At 34.9% G+C, this 25,536-nt stretch overlaps 1 protein-coding gene across 2 annotated transcripts; it reads right to left on the bottom strand.

Annotated features, from left to right (window-relative positions):
- Positions 1-1,938: 1,938 nt before the first annotated feature.
- Positions 1,939-13,041, bottom strand: LOC109259099 (C-type lectin domain family 9 member A-like). 2 transcript variants are annotated; one of them, XM_019436444.2, is made up of 8 exons: positions 12,900-13,041; positions 12,223-12,333; positions 10,275-10,373; positions 9,312-9,431; positions 8,125-8,211; positions 7,123-7,274; positions 5,069-5,175; positions 1,939-2,339 (listed from the first exon to the last, which is right to left on the bottom strand). In XM_019436444.2, the coding sequence occupies exons 1-8, from the start codon at positions 12,931-12,933 to the stop codon at positions 2,219-2,221; spliced, it is 831 nt and encodes a 276-aa protein (XP_019291989.1). In that variant the 5' UTR covers positions 12,934-13,041; the 3' UTR covers positions 1,939-2,218. The 2 variants fall into 2 exon arrangements, with proteins under 2 accessions (XP_019291989.1, XP_019291990.1); XM_019436445.2 differs by lacking the exon at positions 10,275-10,373.
- Positions 13,042-25,536: the final 12,495 nt, after the last annotated feature.

Below are 25,536 nucleotides of genomic sequence, written 5' to 3'. Positions count from 1 at the left end.
CCAAAGATGATGATGGTGACGACGACGATGACAGCAAAGTGTCAAGAAGCAGGAAATAAGTAACATAGAAAAATTCTGTCCATAGGACAAATCATATAAATATTGAAGTAAACTGGATTTATGCATTAAACAGACTGCCTAACACAGAAACATATATATAAAAAAAAATCAAAGTCAATGAATGACAAATAGACCATTAGTGTTTTAAACAAAAGCAGTCTTGATAAAGAGGAGAAAAAGAAAAGGCAAACAACAATGTTCTGAGTGAGTATTGGAATGTGAGAAAGTACATAATCCGTATAGATTCTTCCCTCAAGTACATTTACTTTGAAAAGAAACCTATATAAGGTGTGAATTGAAAGGGTACATGAGTAGAAGCAGATGGGAAGAGATGCACAGGTATGTTCATGTCCATTTTGAAAGAAAGAGATAGAAAGCCAGCAGGGGAGGAGCAGAGAGAGACGGGGACAGACTCCCAAGCAGGTTCCGCACCGCACGGTCAGCACAGAACCTAATGCAAGGCTCAAACCCAAGAACCATGAGATCATGACCTGAGACAAAATCAAGAGTCGGATGCTTCACCAACAGAGCTACGCAGGTGCTCCTGGAAAGTAATATATTTGTTTCATTTTTTTAAAAGTTCACATCCAAGTTAGTTAGCATTAGTGCAGTAATTATTTCAGGAGTAGAATCCAGTGATTCATCCCCTACATGTAACACCAAGTGTTCATCCCAACAAGTGTCCTCCTTAATGCCCTTTGCCCATTTAGCCCATCCCCCCCACCCACAACCCCTCCAGCAATCCTCACTTTGTTCTCTATATTTAAGAGTCACTTATGTTTTGTCCCTGTCCCTGTTTTTATATTATTTTTGCTTCCTTTCCCTTATGTTCATTTGTTTGTATCTTAGATTTCACATATGAGTGGTATCATATATTTGTCTTTCTTTGACTGACTTATTTCACTTAGCATAATACACTCTAGTTCCGTCCACGTTGTTACAAGTGGCAAGATTTCATTCTTTTTGACTGCTGAGTAATCCTCCATTGTATATATACACCACATCTTCTTTATCCATTCATCTGTCGATAGACATTTGGATAACATATTTTAAATGGAAGTGGTTACCTGTATGTGATGAGAATTAATAGCATAAAAACTTGAAACAGTTTAAGGAGTAGTCAGGAGTTGATCCAAAGTCTTCTCAAGAGTAATATTTATTTATTTATTTATTTATTCATTTATTTATTTATTCATTTATGTATGTATTTATTTAGAGTGAGAGAGAACAGCATGTGCACAAGCAGGATTTGAAATAACTGGGGTTTTTTTAGGTGTTAAGATATTCAGGGCCACGTGGATCTTTTCATCTTACCCAAATTTGTCCTGCAATTCCTTTCTTTAAATTTTTTTATTATTATTATTATTTTTAATTTGAGAGAGAGAGAAAGAGAGTGAGTGAGGGAAGAGGCAGAGGAAGAAAAAGAGAGAATCTTAAGCAGTCTACACCCTCAGCACAGAGCGCAATGCCAGGCTCGATCCCATGACCCTGAACTGAAATAAAGAGTCAGACACAACCGACTGAATCACCCGGTCACCCCCAAAAGTAATCTTTAACAGAAAATACTCTTTTCACCGAGAAGAGAAGCAAGGAATTGAAGATAATAGTGAAATTGATATTTAAATCTGCTAGTAAGGCTTCTGTAAGCAATTTGGGAAAATAGGTGACTTCAGAAATTTATTTTATTTTTTTTTAATTTTATGTTTTTGTTACTATTGATACTCCTCCGTAGTTTTCACATCCTTTGTATGCTATGTGTTAAATTATTTAATACTTATATTTCCCACTGTATTTGTTCTAAAGGTTTATTTCCATAGGGTCACAACTATAAATGAATAAATAGACTCTGAAATGTAAAAGACAGCCAAAAAGACTAAGTAGTCATGACAAATAATGTTTATTAGTTCATTTATACAATTCTCATGAAATCAAACAGGTTCTGAATTTGTAACTTTTTGGTGCTACTCTGATATTTCTGCTAAAGCTCTAGGCTTTGCCTTCGTCTATCATAAAGTCATTTGACAGTTTCTGCTATGAGATAAAAGGGTTACAAATAACATGAAAAAAACAATAGAACAAAGACAAGCAGGTCTTGCGTCTGGAATGTTATTGAGATGTGACCCTCATAGCTTTTCTCATAACTTTCTTCTTCTGATTTTTAGTGGACAGCCTTCTCACACAGGCATGAAGAGGGTATGGTGCAGTTATCAGTACCAAGAGTGTGTGCATTTACATACACACATTTTCCCTGGAAATCCAGACTTGGCTCTGGTAAACCCCTGAGAAATTTAGAAAACACAGGTCACTGGCCATACTCATTATGTGTATACAAAATAGCATTACTTAAGAACTACTACGTGAAATTCACCACACTTAGCACTGTCAAGAACTCAAGGCAGTAAAGACACTCTCCCTCTTGCATAAAGACCTCATGCATTTACAGAAGAGATAAGATAGGCATGATGTGACAATTATTTACAAGTGGGAAAATACACACCAGTGTAAAAAGAAAGAGAACGCTCTGGCTGGAAAACTATGGCAATAGCATGAAAGGACATATGACCTGGGATATAAAATTATGGTTTAATACAGATTGGTATGATGGAAACCATTCAGCTATGCGTGTACAGCTGCAATTGGAGGAGAGATATTTTGCTTGTAAATACATTACATTAGATAGTCAGCCGATATTAGTAATAAAATTTAGAATGTATATATACGTATATATACGTGTGTGTGCGTCTGTGTGTGTGATATTACAGGATGCTTCTCTCTGCTCTAATGTGTACTTCAATTTACAAAATCACCACTGACTTTAATGCCATACAGTAGATGCTATCCAATACTCGGGTTGAGTTTAGTCCCTAACTAAAGTTCTAGAGCATTTTAGGTCATTGTCAATAAAACTACCTCTCATCAACTCTACAGCAAAATTGGTTGTCTAATATTGTCTGGAAAAAGGTAAAGTCTGTCTACTGAAACATTAGATGTATATTGCCAACGAAATTAGAAAAAAAAAAAGAATTCTGAACTGTGTAGGAAAAATAAATTGCTGAAATATTTTATTCTTTCTTCCAGTCATTAATCACATACATATTGAGTATTCTATGTGCCAAACATTGTACAAGGCTTGAAGTAGAGGAAAACATTCAAGTCCCAAAATTCTAATAACTATAAAGATCAACCAAAGCCATCCCATGTCAGCCTGAGTCTGGTTACTAAAATTATTAAAACATATTTTTGTTGTCATAATGTTTACAACATTCATCGTTCTCCAGAAGACTGATGAAATTTATTGTGATTGGGGGACTGTGATTTAACTATATAAAGAGATCATGATCACATAAGAAACCTGATATAATAATATCAAAGCCTTCATAAAAAAACAGCATACTTAAGCCAACTTTGAGATGGAAATAGTAAAGCCCTTTATCTTTTATAATTTTTAACCTGAAAATGACATTGCTTATAAGGCAAAATTATCTGGCCACTTAGAATAAAAATATGCCAGAGATATATCTTGCCTTTCTGAATAGTTCGAAATGAAAGAATGTTATTTCAAAACAAATATGATGTTTCATTTGGCAAAGAAAGAAGAATAAAATTCATATTTAAAGTCAGGAAAAGTAATAAAAACTGGGGCGCCTGGGTGGCTAAGTCGGTTAAGAATCCAACTCTTGACCTGGGCTCAGGTCATGATCTCATGGTTCTTGAGTTCGAACCCCTGCGTCAGGCTCTGTGGTGACAGGTAAGAGCCTGGAGCCTGCTTCAGATTCTGTCTCCTTCTCTCTCTGCCCCTCTCCCGCTCACACTCTTTCTCCCTCTCTCTCTTAAAACTAAACATTTAAAAAAGTAATAAATAAAATTGTCAACCATGAAAATAAACATAGACTCATAATTTGAAACAATAGCACAAGCAAGACCAGAAAAATATTCGTGGTTTTTTACACATTAAAACATTTACTATGAAATATTTAAATGACATATTAAATGAGTTAAATTATTTAAATATTACATTTTAGTGTATCAAAAATGTGACATTAAATTCAGTGATGAAAAAATAATCATTTAAACAGTACTCTGACAATTAGTTACCTAACTGAAATATACATATTAAGAACAGATATAATTATAATTATACATAAACACACATGTACCTGCTTCAGCTTTCTCCATTATATGTCAAAACAAATTTCAAATGAATAAAGACAATCTCTGTATACCTAAATGTTAACTTCCCATTCATGTAATAAAGGCAAATTACTTAAAGGGCAAATTACTAAAGGGAAAATCTGGTAAGATGTCTGAAAGAGAGGTTAGACACTTAATATATAAGAAACCATTCCAAAAATAAAAAATAAGTAAATAAATATGATAAAATGGTCAAAAGTGTTATTATAGGTTGTAGGAAAATGGTCTCACTAAATATCAGAAGACTATAACATAAAAGGACAAAATAAAAATAGTCAGCTGTCAAAATTATCAAAACTTTGAAATATTACATTTGTCATACAGTGTTGAAGTAGATTTATATACATATTTTTTCAATAGCTATCGAATGTAACGTTTCTGGATCACAATTGACCAGTATGTGCTTAAAACCATAAAAAGGAAAAAAAATAAATAAATAAAAAGAAAAAAGAAAATAAAACCATAAAAAGGACTCAAATTCTTTGGCCAGGGAATGACAATTCTATACTTCTTCCCAAAAGAGCAACATAGAGGTCCTAAAATTTACATATAATCATATTCTTGTCCATATTACTTTTCTTATCTAAAATTGCAAATAATCAGATTCTATAATTAGAGAGGCATATTTACATTAATTATAAAATACTTACGTGACTTTATGGTTTATAATATTGCTGACGGTATAATGTGAAATAACAAAGGTAAGGGGAAAAAAAAAGTCTAAATTTTGTCCCCAGTCATCTCTATTTCCTCAAGCTCTTTCAGCAAAAGCCATTGAGAAAGGAAAAGAGAACTAAATTATATATTGGAAACTTACAGCCCAGGAGAAGGAGAGGAGCCATCCTCCCACTTCCATTCATTGTTCTCCTTCTTGTAAGACAGGCCAAGCCAAGTAGGACCTACTGCAATTAATTCCATGACATTCTGCATGGAAGCAAAAAATATAAAGCTATTAATACTAAAAGCACATTACAGACCAAAAATATGGAATTTGGGTCAGGTGAGAAGTAAAGAATCACAAAAAGAAAATATATATATACATACATGTATATATATATATATATATGTATATATATACGTATATATATACATGTATGTATATATATATGTGTGTGTGTATATATATATATATATATCCAATGATAAAAGAAACATAAAAAAATATATTTCAGTTCTGCAGTGCCCGTGCTTTTCTCAAACCAGGAATTATATACAAAGAAAAAAAGAAAGACTGCTAATAGAAAATCTTATATTCAAGAGGACACCACACAGCAAAAATGAATTTCTTCTATTTACCCATTCTATTGTTTAATCCAACTCTGTGTCTACTCTTCCACAGGAGACATACCATTGAACAAAAATGAGAACGCTTCCTGCTTTGGGTGATTGGGTACAGACAGAGGTAAACATACATACAAGTGATACATAAGGTGACACCAGCTATAAAAGAAACTAGAGCAGAGGACCACAGTGAGATATCATCTCAGATCTTTCAGAATGGTTAAAATCAAAACCACGAGAAACGGTGTTAGGAAGGATGTGGAGAAAAAGGAACTTGCCTTCACTGTTAGTGGGGAATGCAAGTGGTGCCGCCACGGTAGAGGACAGGGTGGAGGTTCCTCAAAACATTAAAAATAGAACTACCCTATGATCCAGTAGTTGCGCTACTGGGTTACCCAAAGAATACAAAAACACTAATTTGAAAAGATATGTGCACCCCTATTTTTATTGCAGCAGTATTTACAATAGCCAAGCTATGGAAACAGTCCAAGTGTCCATTAATAGATGAATACATAGAGAAGATGTGGTAGGTATGAATCACGTGATGTTACTCAGCCATAAAAGAATAAAATCTTGACATTTGCAGCATGAATGGATCTAGAGGGTGTAATGCTAAGTAAAATAAGTCCGCAAGAGAAAGACAGCCACCATATTATTTCCAACATATATGGAATGTACGAAACAAAACAAATGAACAAAGAATAAAAACAGACACACCAAAAAATGGACTCTTCACTATAAGGAGCAAACTGATGGTTACTAGAGGAGAGGTGGGGGATGGGGTGAGAGGTGAAATGGGTGATGGGGATTCAAGAGGTACGCTTATCAAAAGATAAAGAATGATTTCCTTATTTTAGCCCCTGGATTCAATAGAATAAGGTTAATTTGAAAAAAAAAAAAAGAGTACATTTATCATAATGAGCATTGGGTAATACATAAAATTGTTGAATCACTATGCTGTGCACCTGAAACTACTGTAACACCGTATGTTAACTATACTGCAATTAAAATAAGAAGTGGAAAGGCAAGGCAAGGCAAGGAAAGAAGAAAGGAAAGGGAAGGAGAGGAGAGGAGGACAGGGGAGGGGAGGGGAGGGGAAGGAAGGGAAGGGAAGGGAAGGGAAGGGAAGAGAAGGGGGAAGGGAAGGAAAGGAAAGGAAAGGAAAGGAAAGGAAAGGAAAGGAAAGGAAAGGGAAAAAATTAAAGCAGGTTAGACTAGGAGTACAGAGAAGGACATCTGTGGGAGACTGGGGGTGGACACTGATGTACAAGTTGCAAATTTAAATGGGGGTGTCAGGGCAGGTCATTGAGAAGGTGGTAACTGAATGAATGCATACTTGAAGGAGGTGAAATAGTCCATGGTTACATGAGAAAAGAACATTGCATGCAGAGGGAGCAGCAAATGCAACGTTTCTACAGGAAACCGAAAAGAACGGCTTGCTGAAGTGGAGCAGGCCAGGAAAAGATGAGTGAAAAACGAAGCAAGAGAGTACTCCTTTCTCTGTTTTTAGAGCCACAGGTGAACACTTCCTGTGACTGGTGCCTACTATATATTCATATCCCAGAAGTAAAGAAGAAAATACAATCTCACCTTTAACCTACTCCCTTCTGTCTTTAAAAATGTAGCATTCAAAGAGACACAAAGATCGGAACAGTTTAACCAAGAAACCATTTCCATGGTTTGGTGGTAGCAGTGGTCATTGGATTGAACCCAGTGTTTCAGAGGATGTCCACACCTGACTCCTAGGAAAGAAAATATTTTTTATTAAAAATTCAAGTCGGTTAACATACAGAGTAGTCTTGACTTCAGGAGGAGAACCCAGTGATCCATCTCTTACCTAGGACACCCAGCATTCATCCCAAAGAGTTCTCTCCTTAATGCCCATCACCGTTTAACCCATCCCCCACCCATCACCTCCCCTCCAGCAGCCCTCAGTTTGTTCTCTGTGTTTAAGAGTCTCTTATGGTTTGCCTCCCTCTCTGGTTTTCTCTTATTTTTCCTTCCCTTCCCCTATGTTCATCTGTTCAGTTTCTCAAATTCCACACATGAGTGAAATCATACAATACCTGTCTCTCTCTGCCTGATTTATTTTGCCTAGCATCATACCCTCTAGTTCCACCCACATTTTTGCAAATGACAATATTTCATTCGTTTTCATTGTGAAGTATATATGTATATATATATATATATATATATATATATATATACACACACACACACACACACACACATATATACATACGTGTGTGTGTGCCTGTGTATATATATACACGTGTATATATTTATACACACACACACACACACATGTATGAATATACACATACACACATACATACACATACCTCATATCTTCTTTACTCATTCACCAGTCAATGGACATTTGGGCTCTTTCCATAATTTGGCCTTGTTAATAGCACTGCTATAAACATTGGGGTGTATGTGCCCAGGAAAGAAAATATTTACAACTCAGAGCCCACAGACCCTCAGAACCCACAAACAAGGCCTTATTGCTTCATACCTTTCCCTTTTCAGATAAATAAGACTGTTATTAAGAATTATTATCAACTCAGAATTTTTTCACTTCCAAATTACCTTGTTTCTGATTTAGTTCATGTAAAACCTCAAGGAGATATTCCTGGCTTTGCAGCCACTCTAGGGTTTCCACATAGGACAATAAGGCTTCGTAATAGACGAGAAGACACATTACATCAGATATAGTCACAATAGGGAAATTATAATAATGAAAACTACCAAGTCACAATAATGAAATTACCACGCGGCAAAATACATAAATAATTTTGGACAATTCCCCTCTCTTCTGAATTACTTTTACCTTTAGCTGAAATAATCAATCGCTTAGAAACCAGCCTTTTAAAATGCACAACTTAGCGATCGTAATCAACAATACTGTATTAGAAATTCAAAGCTCCTAAGGCACTGAATCTTCATTGTTCTCAATACAGAATTGAAATGGTAATTATGCAACATGATATGCTACTGTAGTAATCATACTGCAATATACAAATGCATTAAACCAACATTTCATACATCTCAAACAGACACAGTGTTAGATGTTAAGCATATCTCAATAAAAAAAAAGAAAAAGATAGAAAGAAACCAGTCCTTTATCACAGCCTGTCACTAAAGGACTCCCACATGGTTGATTTAAGTATTCAAGATAGATTTGGTACCTCACAGGAAACAAACTAACATTCTAATGCATGGCCTTTGTAAAATACTTATTTATTGTAAATATGGACTATTTTATGTTACAATTACTTAACATAAAAGACGCTTTATGACGACTCTAGTATTTTCAACTCTTATTCTTAGGAGTTTGAAACTATGAAAACACCATGACTTTTCAGGTATTTAAATTCTTCCATTTCTATGCTCCATGAACATCTTGCACACCTCTATGCACACCTGGACATTTTGATTTATTTTTGGTTTATATGCTTTCTCCTGAGCCTCCCAATGGTAGGGTTCATACTGATCACTAGCCTAGTGGCTGGCATTTAGTGTGCATTGAACAAATGTGGATGAATAAATGAGTGAATGAGCTAATTAATTAATATAGGAAGTCTTGTCTCATAAATATGTGACTCACTCAGTTTCAGAAGATTATGTGAGGAACTAAGAGGCAAGAAGTCGTCAAAACAGCCATGCTGTTGTGTCAGAGGGCTCCTGTTACATGATGCAACCAACCATTTCGGGACCGCAACAAGAAGAACAATCTAGCATTCTGTAAAAAGAGTTTGTTCTAGCTTTCATATTACCTTTATTTTGGTCAAGAACATTTTGGACATGAAGAAATTTGTCTGCTTTGCTTTGAAAAGACTCAATCAATGCGTTAAGGCTCTTCATCTTGGTCGCTGATGCCTCAACAGTATGAAAGTCTAAGAACAAGAATTCCCAATACATATAAACCACATTCTTAATTATGATGTAGCAGTGTGTTCAATTATAAGGTATAATTTTTATAGTTTCCTCCCTAATAAAGGTCTCCATAAATATTTTCCAAGATTTCAAAAAGATCTATGGCTAAATACACTTTCATTTATCCACTATCATTTCTAAAGTCTCACCTAAAATATCAACCTAATTTCCTTAGAAGTTTGAATGCACGTTTCTATTAATAGAAAAATGGTACAATTCAAAACAGACAACGAAAACAATAAACATAGTCTTGAATAAATCTTTTGGCATCATGAATGGTTGATTTAATGTGTAGAATTTCACTTCCTGATCAAAATTACAGAATTTTGAGTTTCGAGCTGATGTTATCAAAGAGGAACACTTATTTTCAAATCACCAGTTGTGAATAATTTTAGTAGCGATAAAAACATTCTGCCAATCTAATTTAGGCTGCTGGAGACACTGACAATTTAAGCAAATTACAGAAGAAATTACTTTCTGTTTTCAAAGTAAATACAGTTGTAAATTCATTGAACTTATTTCTTAGCTAGTTGTAGTTTTCAAATAACAATAATAATCATTGCTATTACTCTCTCTACAGCAATTGCAATAATATCACCTCCCTGGAAAAACAGGTGCAGTTACTGAGAGCTCACAGAGTTAAGTTATTTCATATGGTAAAAATTGTGATAATTGCATGTCATTTTTTATCTGTTCTTTTTTTACTTATGGCATTAAAACATTCACCAAAAACTATTATCTGAAAACGGTTTAAAACAATATGATAATCTGAGAAATCTTTTCCCCTAATAAATCAGACTTACACTGATAACCAAAGAATCCACATAATGCCAAGAGCAGCAAGCTGAAGATTCCCAGGACCACAGGAATGATTCCATACAGAAAAAAGGGAATAGAAGAAGCTAAGAAACAGAGTGAGTGATAATCAGAGATATTCTGAGCTCCTATTGTTTGAAAGATTAACACCACTATTAGCCATTGGCTATTGCTCTTAAAATATCCCAAATTTTCTGAAACATATTGTCCAATGAACTTTTAGGCTGAATGAGAAGGGAACAAAAGCTACTTAAGAGGATGTGCAGAAACGAATTAACATAGCAGACCTGACTACCATCCTTTGAAAGGTCTGCTTGTAAGGTTGGCCTTGGCTTGCTTCTGGAAACCTAGATTTCAAGAGGGTTTCCACAACAGTCATTGATAAGAGTGGCTCACTATTCCTGAACTGTTTATGCACACCATATAGTTCATGATAATCTCCTGCTTTCCTTCTGAAAGTCTGGAGTTTTGTTACATGCCAGCCAGAGGTTGCCTGTGTAATCAGCCCCAATAACGACCCTGAACACCAAAAGTCTAATGAAGTCTAATGAGTTTCCTGGGATGGCAACATTTGACACACATTGTCACAACGTGCGGGGGGAATTTGCGTGGCCTGTGTGACTCTACTGAGAAAAGACCCTTGCAAGCTTGAGTCTAGTGTCCCCCGTTCTTTATTCCATCTACCTTTTCCCTTTGCTGTTTGGGCTTGGTATCCTTCCATTGTCATGAATCTTAGCTATAACTATGAGTATCTCTGTGAGTTCTCCCAGTCAACCATCAAACCTGAGCATGATCTTGGTTTAGTCATGGTCAGATGAAAAATTTATGTACAGGTATTAAATACCCTTAAATAACGGGTATAAAATTTCAGCTCAGATTACCTTATTCTCATTAATATAATCAGATGGGAGAAATGGTTAATTATTTTAAATATCTTCTGTTATTCAAATAGAATTCTTTCTGTGATCGTTCTCACTAGTGGTACATTCTTCTTAGAAAGAATTACTTTATAATAAGTCTTGGGGACTATTTTGGATTTAGGCCAAATATCTATAATTTCTTCAGTTTCACAACAATAAGATGCTACATCGCCACATTTTAGAAACCAAACTTTTAGCCATCGTGGTTTATAGTCTTTTCTTGGTATGTTTATTTCTTCTGAAATAAACTTATAGACTCTAGTTTTTAAAAAAAAAAAAAACGATTATACTTCTGAAGAATTGCACTTCTGAAATGAGGTGAAACGCTGCCATAAAGAAAATGGTTATGTTAATAACTACTGTCCAAATCACTTCTTTAACTTTCTGAATAATGTAATGGCGGTTATCGACCAGAGGCATTTGTAACTGTCTGGAGACATTCTTGGTGTCATAACTGAGGGGCAAGGGCTACTGAGGAGCAGTGTGACTGGTATCTAGTGATTAGAAGCCAGAGATGCTACTAACCATCCTACAATTACTGGACCATCCCCCACAACATTTAGCCCAAAATGTCAGTGGTGCTGAAGCTGAGAGATCGTGCTCTACTAATGTTTCATTATGATCAAAAGGATGCAATCATATAGTAGGGTTCTACCTTTCTTGTCGTTTTATAAATCTGCTGAATTTTAAATCATGATCACATTTCAAATTTGCACCTTGATCATGTTTAAGTCTCTCCGTTTCATGCCAGGAAACAATTCAAAATTTGGACAAATGGCTTCTTTTGTATTTGAATATTCTCCTTAATGTATGAAATTTTCAAATGTCTTTGTGAGAAAATATGCTTTTGATTAATTACTATATACATTTTGAAAAACTTTTAATCTCTATATTTTCTCTAAATTGTAAAATTCCAAAATAGTAACAGCCAGAGAAAAGTAAAATCAGGTGAAGAAGTACCTTAAGATAAGAAAGAGAAAACACAGATCCATAAAATCTGGTATATATACTGTACCACTCATGTGAGTAGGCTCGGGATTTGGGCCCCATTCATCCTCTGGAGCAGGAGGAGGAGGAGGAAGAGGAAGGTTCAAGTCCACAATTGTCTCTGTCTGCTCTGTGATTTCTTTTAGCATAGAAAATACATAATTAGTTGTTTTTAATGTATTTAAATTTTAGTTAGTCAACATACAATGCAATATTGGTTTCAGGAGTAGAATTAAGAGGTCTGTCACTTACACACAACACCCAGGGCTCATCACAACAGGTGCCCTCATTAATACGCATCACCCATCTAGCCTATCTCCCATCCACCATTAATTTATATTCTTGTAAAGCAAATAAGATTAGAACTTAATGTAGAGATTCATGACTACTTTCAAAAATTGTTAGAAAAATGATTATAGTAGTACTGAAATTAGAAGCAGTCAAATCACATTTCAATCGAACAGCCCACTCAGCTAAAACTATTTAAATGATTGGTTATGCTTTTGGTTGAGCCGGGAACTACATCATTATTTCTGTTAATTTTATTTAAAAGCATCCTTTCAGTATATCTGAAAAATATTAAAGAAAATATAAGGCCTTTATGCCCCTGTTATAATCATAACCATCAATGATGATAGACAAAGATGATGAAAATTTTATTTTCATTAAAATGGTATAGGATTTTGAATGAAAAAAAAAAAATACCTGGAGGCTGCTGAGAGTCTGGAGCATTGGACATGATCAAGCCTTCTGGATAATTCCTTGAGCCCCGTGCTGAAAAGAAATCCACAAAGATGGTGGTAAGTGAATGAAGAGATTTGTTCTGCCACTACCCTAGAGTTGATGAAAAGTACGGACCTACCCTAAATGGGAGGCTACTTACAGTGTAAGATACTAACTTACTTTGGTAAAAACCACAAAGGAAATGTGAAAGCAACTGGATATATTTCTAACAGTTTTGCAAACATAAAAACTGTTCCTACTTCATTAAATTATGTACAAGCCTTTTAATAGCATCTGGTTTGTGCAAGTAATGGTCTGAAAATAAATTAGGAAAAGTCACTGTCATAACAAAAAATTGTAAATAAGTAGTCCCCAGTGAAAATTTTCATGAGAATTGGGTATGTACTAAAGGAAGACATAGGTACATGGAACTAAGGGTCGAGCCAGCTAGAGGGATAAGAAGGAAATATTGGAAATAACGGATATCTGTTAAAGAGAGATTTAAATGACACCCTATAGTAAATGTCTATTGAAGAATTAGACCACATAATAAAATCTATAGATCAAGATATTGACAGGTTGGCTTAAGGTTTTTTGGTACCAAGCCCCTCTGCCACTTTTTTTTCAAGTAAAAACAAGTTCTATTCATAGAAATAAAATTGGGTAACCACTAACAATCTACCATGTGCTATTTATTGAACTCAGATGAAAAAAATAAATATCTGGAGTGCGTAGAAATCGATATTGTACATAAATAAAAATAGGCATAAGACTCTTTCTCATCATTGGTGTTATAACCTCACAGAAACGAATATATATTTAGGCCAGTCTGGTTGAAACCACACAAGATACCTTAGACACAGGTGGTTGTCATGCTTTCCATTCTTCTATGTCCAGTTCAAAATGGCCTTACAAGTAATCTTAAAAATATATTGCATTTTATCTTTTAGTATATGAAATACAAGGTTGGCTAATGAGAATATTATAACATTATTGTTTGCTCAAAGATCTCAGTAAATCTCAGGATGGAGAGAGTTGAGACTTAATCAAAAGATATCATATATTAACTTTCTGCCTATATTGTGATTCATTTTTATTTTGTTTACTCTCTGACTCTAAATATGAAACTCTCATTGTATTCCATTAGATCAGGATTCAGATAAATATAAGTGGGAAAAAAGAGAAAGTATTAATCATTAATGTTTGAATATCACTTATAATAAGCAAATATGAAAAATATCATGTGGGCATATATAATATTCCATTCATGGATCTATTCATTCTATTTATTTTTTTTTTAATTTTTTTTTTAACGTTTTATTTATTTTTGAGACAGGGAGAGACAGAGCATGAACAGGGGAGGGTCAGAAAGAGGGAGACACAGAATCTGAAACAGGCTCCAGGCTCTGAGCTGTCAGCACAGAGCCCAACGCGGGGCTCGAACTCACAGACCGCGAGATCATGACCTGAGCCAAAGTCAGCCGCTTAACCGACTGAGCCACCCAGGCGCCCCATATTCATTCTATTTAGAACGAAATAAAGTTGACTATACTATAGCCTTTTGATATGATTAATCACCTCTCCACATGAGTAGTTATATAACCATGCATTTTTTTAAATTTTTTTAATGTTTTTATTTATTTTTGAGACAGAGAGAGACAGAGCATGAGCAGGAGAGGGGCAGAAAGGGAGGGAGACACAGAATCTGAAGCAGGCTCCAGGCTCTAAGCTGTTAGCACAGAACCCGACGTGGGGCTCGAACTCCTGGACTGTGAGATCATGACCTGAGCTGAAGTTGGACGCTTAACAGACTGAGCCACCCAGATGCCCCTATAACCATGAATTTTTAAGAAAGTATTCTTGGGGCACCTGGGTGACTCAACCAGTTAAGTATCTGACTTTAGGTCAGGTCATGATCTCGGGGTTCATGAGTTCAAGCCCCGCGTCAGGCTCTGCGCTGACAGCTAGAGCCTGGAGCCTGCTTCAGATTCTGTGTCTCCCTCTCTCTCTCTCTGCCCCACCCCTGCTTATAATCTGTCTGTCTGTCTCTCTCTCTCTCAAAAATAGATAAACATTAATTTTTTTTAATAAAAGAAAGAATTCTTTAAAGAATAAACCAGAAGAAGGTTCTACATGTTCTGTTGTTTAAAAACAAAAATCAAGTTGCAGACTACGGGGCAGTTACATGGCATAGGAAAAGGAAAAGTGGAAGAAAAATGAGCAACAAGAGGAAGAAAGGAGAGGATGAAAAAAAAAAAGAAGAAATAATATACGTAAATATACTTATTTAATTCATAGGAGCATAAATAATGATTTACACCAGTGATCATAGGCAAGTGGGACTAGGTCATGATCCTAGGGTCATGAAATCATGACCTGCATCAAGCTTCATGCAGAGCATGGAACTGCCTTAAGTATCTCTCTCTCTCTCTGCCTCTCTCTCTCTCTCTCTCTCTGTATATAATTAATAATTATTACATAATATATAAATAATAAATAATAATAGATATATTGTTGATATTGATATATAATTAAATATATAATAATTAATAGAACTATCCTATGATCAAGCAATTCCACTTCTAGAGATATATCCAAAGGAAACGAAAACAAGATCTCAAAGAGACACCTGCCCTCCCCATGTTCATTGCAGCATTATTAACAACAGCCAAGATATGGAAACACCCTCAGTGTCTGCCAACAAATGGATAAAGAAGATTTGATACACACACATACACACATGCACAAATATTATTCAACCATGAGAAAGAAAGAAATCCTGCCATTTGCCACAACATGGAGGGGCCATGGGGGCATTGTGCTAAGTGAAGTAAGCCAGACAGACAAAGACAAATACTGCATGGCATCATTTATGTAGAATCTAAAAAAGAAGATCAAACACATAAAAACAGAAAGTAGAAGATGGGTTGTCAAGGGTTGGGGGGTAGAGGAAACAGGGAGAGCTTGTTAAAAGGATACAAACTTTCAGCTATAAGACGAATAAGGTCGGAGGAACTAATCTGGTAATACAGAGGCTATAGTTGATAACAGTGTACTATATAATTGAAATTTGCAAAGATGGGACTTAAATGTTTTCACGCCCCCCCCCCAACGATTGTTTCGATAAAGCTGAAAATAAAAGATGGGAAACAAAAGCATACAAGGATAGAAAGGAATGGAGGAATATACTTGAAAATGTTGATAGTAGATGCCACTAGGCAGTAGATCATGCCTGGCGCTTATTTTCTCTGCAGTCTAATCATTTTTTTTTTAATTTTCTATAAGAAACATGCTCTACATTTGTAAGAACATATAACAACAAAACTATTTAAATTGTTAAATAAAATACAAATCAGTATATCATTTCTTCATCATCCTTCATTTTCATCTCAGCACAGGCATCATTATCCAATTTTTCTTCTGTTAGTACATTTTTTTCTCTTTTCATTCCAAAATCATAGATGGATAACAAATTTGTTTTTATTCCCTGTTTACCTTTTCATATTTAATAATTGCTACCTAAATTCAGTTAAGGATGTCATCTGTAAGAACCCATTTGTTCTAATTATACGCAGTCCTAAATCGTACAGTACAATTGCTTCACCTTCTGATTGAAAATCTAAGGTATACCTGACCAAATTGAACTGAATTGAAAAATGTATAATATAATAGAAAAAACTTTGAATAGAGTCCTAAAATAGGTACTGGAGTCAACATAGTTAAATTCTCGTCCAAGTTTTGTAGCTTTGAAATATCAGTGTTTTAGTCAATTACCATTTAGCACGCTTCTCCATCTAGAATATAATAAATTAGAATGAATAATCCTTCTGATCCATAGTCAGATACATTATCCATTGCTCCACTGCCCTGCACCTAAAAACAAACAAACAAACAAACAAACAAACAAACAAAAAGATAAAAAGAGAGGGAGGCAAACCATGAGAGACTCTTAAATATAGAGAACAAACTAAGGGTTGCTGGAGGGGTGGTGGGTAAGGGTTGGGCTAAATGAGTGATGGGTATTAAGGAGGGCACTTGTTGGGATGAGCACTGGGTGCTATATGTAAGTGATGAATCATTAAATTCTACTCCTTAAACCAATACTACACTGTATATTAACTAACTTGAATTTAAATAAAAACTTGCCAAAAAAAGAATAAATGATCCTTAACATACTCTTGAAGTTAAGCATATGTGGTCCTTCTGAAGCCACTTAACTTTAAATTAATTTTTGTTCCAGCCAGACCTACAGTGAACTCTGAATTTGAATAATTATGAATTATTTCTCTTAAAAGTTTCTAGGATGACTAGATATCCTATTTTTTTTTTATTGTGATGTATTTGCTGGCTAACTTTAGTAATCAGAGCAACTCTTTCAGCAAAACTTGTCTTGACATTGGAATTACACCATTTCATTATTCTTCACAGAACAAAATGCTAGTAACATAATATTAAGGTAAGATTTCTTTGTTTGTTTGTTTTTGCAATATCTACTAGATGTTAAAGGAATTTTCTTTTTTTTAAGTTTATTTATTTATTTTGAGAGAAAGAGTATGCCCAAGTGAGCAGGGGAATGGCAGTGAGACAGGAAGACAGAGAATGCCAAGCAGGCTCTGAGCCGTGAGCACAGAGCCTTAGGCAGGGATCGATCTCAGGAACTGTGAGATCATGACCTGGGACAGAATCAAGAGTCAGATGCTTAACGAACTGAGCCACCTACATGCCCCAAAAGGAATTTTCTATATATAATATTTTAAAGTTCTTTTTCATCAGTAAATATTCTGAATTATAAACCAGGAGAGGACAAAGACGATAATTTCCCACATATCTTTATATAACACTTGTCATATGTGACTATGTTGTAAATACACCTCTTAAGCGCAAAGGTTGTAACGTTTCCCCTTAATCTCTGTAGTATAGTGTCACTATAGGGTTTTTGAATTTAGCAAATAAAAATACAGAATACTTTAATTTCAGATAAATAAAAAAATTTTCAGAGGAATATTTACACTATAAAAATTTTCATTGTTTATCTGAAAATACAAATGTAACGGGACCTCCTGCGTTTTATCTGGTATTCCTACTCTAACCTCAATAGGATGCTTAAAAGGTACTATTTAATGCTGAGAAAAACGGAACAAATGAATTGAAATTACTGCTTCTTTCCAATGAGTTGCATCCCCTTTTGATGCAAGACTCATTTGCCAGTGTTCTGTAATTGCTTAGGATATACGAAATGTGAAATTATAGTACAACTGAATAAAAATAGGAAGAATTTTAGCCTTATTTTCACCGTAAACTTAAGAAATGCTATCACATTTACTTGAAATCTCCACCAATGTGTTTCACTATGTGACCGTATCTTACACATCCTCCAATCCATCTGGAAAACCTCTCTGGAATGAAAAGAATACTTTCAATTTTGTGGAAAACACACGAAAAAAATCCACTATATTATCTATTAGTGATGTCTAAAACTCTAAGAGGTCATAAAATGTATAATTATCTCTCTTCTAATTTACATTGTCTTTCTATGAGGCTCAATAAAATACAGCAATATATCTATAAAGCAAATGCTTTAGAGATAGTTTAGGAATGTATAAATGAAGAAGTTAACACAAGAGGAATTTTGAGATGCTTTCCTTAATAAAATCTGTTGCTCCTGAGCACATAAAACTATGGGGCATATGTTTTACAAAAGATGTCATTTTGGAATAAATACTGTTTCGCTTGCCTACCTCCTAACCTCCACCCTCACCTACCACCATGAGCCATAGAGTCAATGAGGTTAAAAGTGTCACCAGTAAGCTGCCCACTGACCCCCTTCTTATGGGACTGTTAACCTCAGCTTTTAGAGGCAAACAACCAGAGCTCTGGCCTAAACCAGTTTGAGCCTGACCACCAACTCACACCTGCACAGTGTAGATAGACCACAGGGTGTCTGTCCACAGTTACTTCTGCCTCGTTATAACGTTAAAAAGCTCCCCCCAAAAAGGAACACAAGCTTCATTAACACAACATAGAATGCATGTATAGGCCTGTTCTCTCTGTACCCCTGGGCAATCTTATGCCTGCCTTCATATGGCTGATGACACAACTCCCCTGTTTGAATATTCATCTTAACTCTAAACAAAAGAAACCCACTGACTCCTACATGGGGAGTCACCCTTTTGGAAGGTAAGTCCCTGTGATCTCCTTTGCTGCAAATAAAGTTTCCTCTATGAGACACCTCCACTTGGTGTAGTCTTTCCCTGCGACTCACTGAAGAGCAAACTCAGTTCAGTTACACCGTCAGTTATTTCTCTGTCTAAATCAGAAAGCCAGCAAGATTCTGTGCATATTTTTCCCCAAATGCAGTTAATAAAATTGCCAAGTACAGCAACCTCCCCCTATTTCATGGGACAATCCGGTCCTTGTGATGATAATCTATAAAAGATGAAATATCAAAGGGAATTCAGACCACATTACTTTCACAAGTAGTAAATCTATATGATATGCGGATAAATACAGACAATGACGCTCATTACATTACAGGCCATTATGTTTTCTCATTGGGTTTTTCCTACTAGATTTTCAGATTCTTGAGGAAACAGCTTTATTCACCTTCAACAGTTAACCATAAAATTCAGGAAAATGTAGACACACTAAGTGTTGATTAAATGGTGACGGAAGGATAGGCTTGCTACCTGCCACAAATGTTGTACTGAACCATCTAGATCTCCCCTTCAGGACAGAAGACGTTACTCAGGACGCTGTAGGTAAAGCAATCTGAGAGGTAGACGCACACGGGTGTGGTCCTATCCGGAATTGGGCTCCTCTGAGGAGAATCCTCTCACCCAAGGTCAAGCTCTCTTCCTGGGGACAATTCCAATGCCAATGTTTTCTTACTGTTTTTCTACCCGACTGTTGTGTTTAAATCATTTATTCATGTCTTACCACAGAGAATGTGGGCTATGAAACAGACCTAAGGTTAATTCTAAAAGAAAAAGTTTGCATTCAAAAAAAAAAAAAAAAAAATATGTGGGAAAGCGGTAAAAGTATATCCAATGTTTCACATCACACTTTAGTAGATATTTCACACTCACTGTAAGGAAAGGACATTTGGCCTTTAGGTTTTATTTAATGTCATTATGAAGGAAAGGAAGGTATAATTTTCCATTGTCCATGAAGTGACCGGGAAGCCAGTCAAATTCTCCTATAAATCCATCAGAGAAGATGTATTTATACATCTAATTAAAAAGATTTATAAAATATTTTTATATCTACTTATATCTATATCTATTTATATCTATTTAATATCTATTTATACATCTAATGAAAAAGATTTATAAAATATTTTTAAAGATTTTAATACTAAGGTTAATCTCTATTTATTTATACATCTAATTAAAAAGATTTATAAAATCTTTTTTATATCTATTTATATCTATTTTATATCTATTTATATCTAATATCTATTTATTATACATCTAATTAAAAAGAGTATAAAATCTTTCTTAAGATTTTAATACTAAAGTTAATATCTAGGGATAGTTTAACTGAAAATATTAAAGAAATTACTAATAAATATCAGATAAATGTTACTTTTTCTTCAGGATATTTAGAACTATTTTGTTGTTGTTGTCCTTGTAATCTCTTATTACTACAATTATCCTAGGTTTTAAGCAAACTGCTAAGGTAATTTTACAGTTTATTGGAAGGCTAATATCACACTATCTTAAAACCTTCATCATTTCACGAAGTAAACAAAGGGGAAATAGCCTCAAAATTGTTTTGTCTTAGACGTTACTATAGTTAAGAGTGGTTCTACATCAACATGCTCCTATGATCAGCCAACGTGTCTGACTTAGACTGCCATCTACATCTTGATAGTTCCATGCAAAATGGATCCTGTTCTGTAAATTAGCTAATAGGCATGCAGACTTTGCAGAGGTCCATAAAACAAAAGCAAAAGGAGAAGGGGGGATTATAGACCAATTCGTAGAACGTATCCTTAGAGAAAGAAAACCTAGGGCTATAGTATTGGACATGGAGAAAGAAGAGATGGGATCACAAGACTCAGATTCTCAGCCGACCAATATAGAGATAATTCAATTCTGTCCAAACGGTTACTAGCTCCCACGAAGGACAGGACATGGGATATTTTAATCCATCAGGTAAAATAGCCATTTTTATACAGTATTAAGTCAATTCAACTGAAACTCCTTCAACCGTTTAAAATTTTAAAAGTAGAATGCATTTCGAGGTAATGCTTCACTTCAAATCTACCTTCATAAATTACAAATGCACTCTTAATGTGCATGTTTATCCTCTCTATGTGTCATTTGAAGACACTTAAAAATATTTAATAATGGTAAGTAGACTAAACATGTTGAAATTAACAGACTTAGACCACTGTCACTGACTTTGTTGTGGTATGACCAGGAAAAGGCAGTTCAAACCTTCAACTTTGAATGAGGGAGACAAAAACATGTCAAGGCTATGTTTGAAATTAGTCCTTATAGTACTATGAAAATAGCTAAAATGCTTTAACATGTACCTAAGGCCAATTTTTGTCTTTATCAGCAAAATATTTAAACATCCAATTAGGTACTTTGTCATATTTTTGGTTTGCTTCTATTGAGGTAAAGTATGAGACAGATGATTCAGCTTTCCAAAATTAAAAGAGATTTTGCCAGACCACATTGCCATTTTCTCCAGGGACACCATAAGAAGACAGTACCCTTAGTAAAGTAGTACATCAGTGTTGAAGAGAAAAATAGTAGAGCATCACATCACTTTGGTGAAGAAACACATACACGAACTTTTAACTTCAAAATGATATTTCCGGTGAAAACAAATTTATAACAATTTGTGGATACCTCTTTCTGAAGAGAAAAAACTAAATTGATTTGGTAAATCATTCTCTGAAATGCCCTGCAACGTTTTAATTCATAAAACATATACAAAATAGGATACTAACTAGATACGTATGCAGTGAAAAACATAATAATTCTGATCTTGCGACCTCGAGAAAGCAACGTACATATATAAGATCAATATAATACAAGTGACACGGTCTCTGAGGACACTTTTCACTTATTATTTGCATTTTAACACTAAATTTAATCTCAAAATCTTATAGATATAACTCATATCCTTTTTGTTGGTTTCACTCAAACTTAAAAAGTATAATTTGTTAAACAAAGACTGCAAACAAATCCGTATCATTAAGGTTACATCTAACACACTGGAGCTGCTATTAACATAAATTCCTCCTACTCACATGTACGTATATACATAGCAAAACAACCCTGAACAAATTTTTGAGATTATTATTCAAGTTTCACTGCTTAGAAAATTATTCTCAAACAACTAATTGGTAGACTACCTTGCCCAGCTATTTTCCTCTCATATTATATTCTTAAAAGACTTAAAAGACATATATATATATATATATATATATATATATATATATGTATGTGTATATATATATGTATATGTAAAGATTGGGTCATGGAGTGCCTGGGTGGCTCAGTCAGTTAAGCATCTTACTCTTTTTTTTTTTTTAATTTTTTTTTCATGTTTATTTATTTTTTGGAAAGAGAGACACAGGCTCAAGTGGGGGAGGGGCAGAGAGAGAGGGAGACACTGAATCCAAAGCAGGCTCCAGGCTGAGCTGTCAGCAAAAAGCCTGATGCAGGGCTTAAACTCACAAGCCGAGAGATCGTGACCTGAGCCGAAGTCGGACGCTTCAGCGACTGAGCCACCCAGGTGCCCCAAGCATCTGACTCTTGATTTCAGGTCAGGTCATGATCTCAGGGTGGTGAGATCAAGGTTGTGTAGCCTGCTTGAGACTCTCTCTCTCTCTCTCTCTCTCTTTCTCTCTTAAAAAAAAAAAAAAAAAGTTTGGGGCATGTCAAAGGAATGCACAAAGGAGCCAACCTGAAAAACTTCCCAATGGCCAAAACTGGAACAATGTAAGCCACAAAATAAATAAAGCAGCATTCAATCATAACTGAAGTAGAAAATTAATATCCATGAGCCTATGCTATTATAAATGATTTAATAAAGGAAAGAGGAATAAAGGGGAGAAAGACAAATCTTCAGGGAAACGTTTCAAATACTCCTCTTCAACATGTTTAACCCCACCCGGAGTGGACAAAACTTGATGACCTTTTACAAAGGAAAGGCAGACAACGGTAACTTTACAGTGGGAACACCTGGCAAACACTAAATTACTCAAGCAATAAGGTTAATATCCACAGTGATATCATGTGGATAACATCTATCTGTGGTGAGATTTGATTTCACCTTTGGAACTGCCATTCTAGAAACCCATAACTCCAGTCTGAACATGTGAAAAAATATCAGAAAAACAAAAGTGAGAGACATTTACGTACAACCTAATGACAAGAAAAGACGGCAAGTGTCACAGTTCAAAGTAGACATGGTGACTAAATGTCATGTTGTAGCCTCAAATGAATCTTTAAAAACAAAAAGAATATTAATGGAAGAAGTGATGAAATTCTAACACAGTCTGGAGATTCTTCATTAGCGATGTATCAAGGTTGAGTACTTTGGGTTTTGATTGTGGTAACAAAGGATTACATTATGGAAACTGGGTGGGGACTGTAAGGAAACTGCACTATTAACCTTTCTGTAAATCTAAAATTATTATAAAATAAACAACTGATTTAAAAAAAACACTTAAGGAATACTCTTGTACAACAGGGTGTAACACTTAGCCCTGCTAGTCATTGGAAGAAAATAGAAGATATAAAAACTATCAATAATTTTGCAAAAGGTTATAATAAAGGTCTTTCTGTTTGCTTAATAATTAAATGTTTTATTGAGTGGTTATTGTCTTGTTAAAATTTTGTTTGTACTCTACTTACATAGTAAGAAATACTTCTTTCTTCAAAAAGCAAAATATTTACTACTAATGGCTATAACCAATTAGCTCATGTTATTCAAATACTAAATAACACAAAAGTAAAAAAGCTTGCACCGTATTTAGTGTATAAGGGAAGTCAGAAAATATGAAACTGAGTCTTAATTTTTATAATCAGAGAAATAAAGCATAAAGATTTTGAAAAACGTAATACCACTGATTAATTTTAAGAATAAGTATGCTTTGGAGGTGACAAATATTGTGTTCCAATGTTAATATTTTCTTAAGAGTCTCCTCTTTTCCATATTTTAAACGTCGATTTCTTTGAGCTTGTTTTTTGGTTCTTAATGCTATTCAACAGCTACCTGAGGCTTATATGAAGTAACAGGTTCTTGAGTGGACTCTAAGTTTAGGATTGTTTTGTGTTTCTCTACTTGTGTATATTCTTGAAATGAAGACAAAAAAGAAAACCAACAAAAAGCTAACAATGCCTATTACTTTTATTATTACCTAGTAATAGCAAATGTGATTTGTTTTTTAGAAACTTCAAACTATTTCAGGATTGTGATAACACCTGCAAAGTGCTTAGCACAGTGCTGACTTCTTATAAAGTGTTCAGTAACCTGGGTGAATTGATACTTAAAACTTTGAGAAAGCAATTTGTAAGGTAAAGCATAATCATAGGAAAGACTAAGAGAACTATGTTGGATGTGAAAGTTTAAAGAAATAGTGGTGGCTCAGTCAGTGAAGTATCAGCTCTTGATTTTGGCTCATGGGTGATCTCACAGTTCTTGAGTTCGAGGCCCACCTCGGGATCCGTGCTGACAGCACGGAGCCTATTTGGAACTCTCAGTCCCTCTCTCTGCCCCTCCCCTGCTCATGCTCTCTCTCTCTCTCTCTCTCAAAATAAATAAATAAAAGTAAAAAAAAGAATGGGTGAAATTTTTGGAAGTAATGGGGTACATGTGCTGTGTGATGAAAATAATTATGACTGTATATTATTGGTTGAAAAAAGATAAAATGCTATAAAAAGGTGTAGTAATGAAAAGACAATGATCAACAAGTGGGACAGAGAATTGACTTTTTGATTAAGAGGAGGAGTAACTAAGAAGAATGGAAACATTTGATGGATTTACAAATGTGGGCAACTAAAGCCTTAAGCAAATAACTTCAGGGTCTAATATTGCAATCACAATGGTGTTGAGTGCTGAGCTTGCATGATGGCTATTGTGGTGACATCTTTAGAGGTTGGGGAGAGCAGGACAAACATAAGAAATGGCTGTTAGAAAACAAAAGGAACACATAGACAGACTAGAAATAGGATTACTCTTTCCCAGGCTGCCCCATTTATCCTTTGACTGCGCTCATTCTGTTTGAACACTTCTGTAAACGCTTGTTTTTAATATCCTAGGGAATGTTGCCTCAGACTACAAAGGAGGAAGCTAACATATTTCTGTTCTTTATAATTACAGACTCGAGGGGAAGGGCACCAAAAATCATTAAGACTTGAAAATTAGTGCAAGTATGTTCTGTATTTATGCTGGAACAACTGAAAAGCAGACTGCAAAGATACCATGATGGGGGGGGGGGTGGAGTTTGAAAACATAAAGCAATTGAATTGAGATGTCTTTTAAAGGAACCAGGGATTGAATGGCTCTCAATCTGCCTTAAGACTTGAGAATTTATTATTCAAAATATCTTCCAGATAAATGTGAGGAATAATGGACTATTAGTGTTCATGAAATT

This window comes from Panthera pardus, unplaced genomic scaffold, assembly GCF_024362965.1.
Source record: "Panthera pardus isolate Hobbes unplaced genomic scaffold, ASM2436296v1 HiC_scaffold_212, whole genome shotgun sequence".
Taxonomy (NCBI): Eukaryota; Metazoa; Chordata; class Mammalia; order Carnivora; family Felidae; genus Panthera; species Panthera pardus.
Note: the sequence above shows the minus strand (reverse complement) of the source record. Positions and strands in the feature narration are given on the sequence as shown.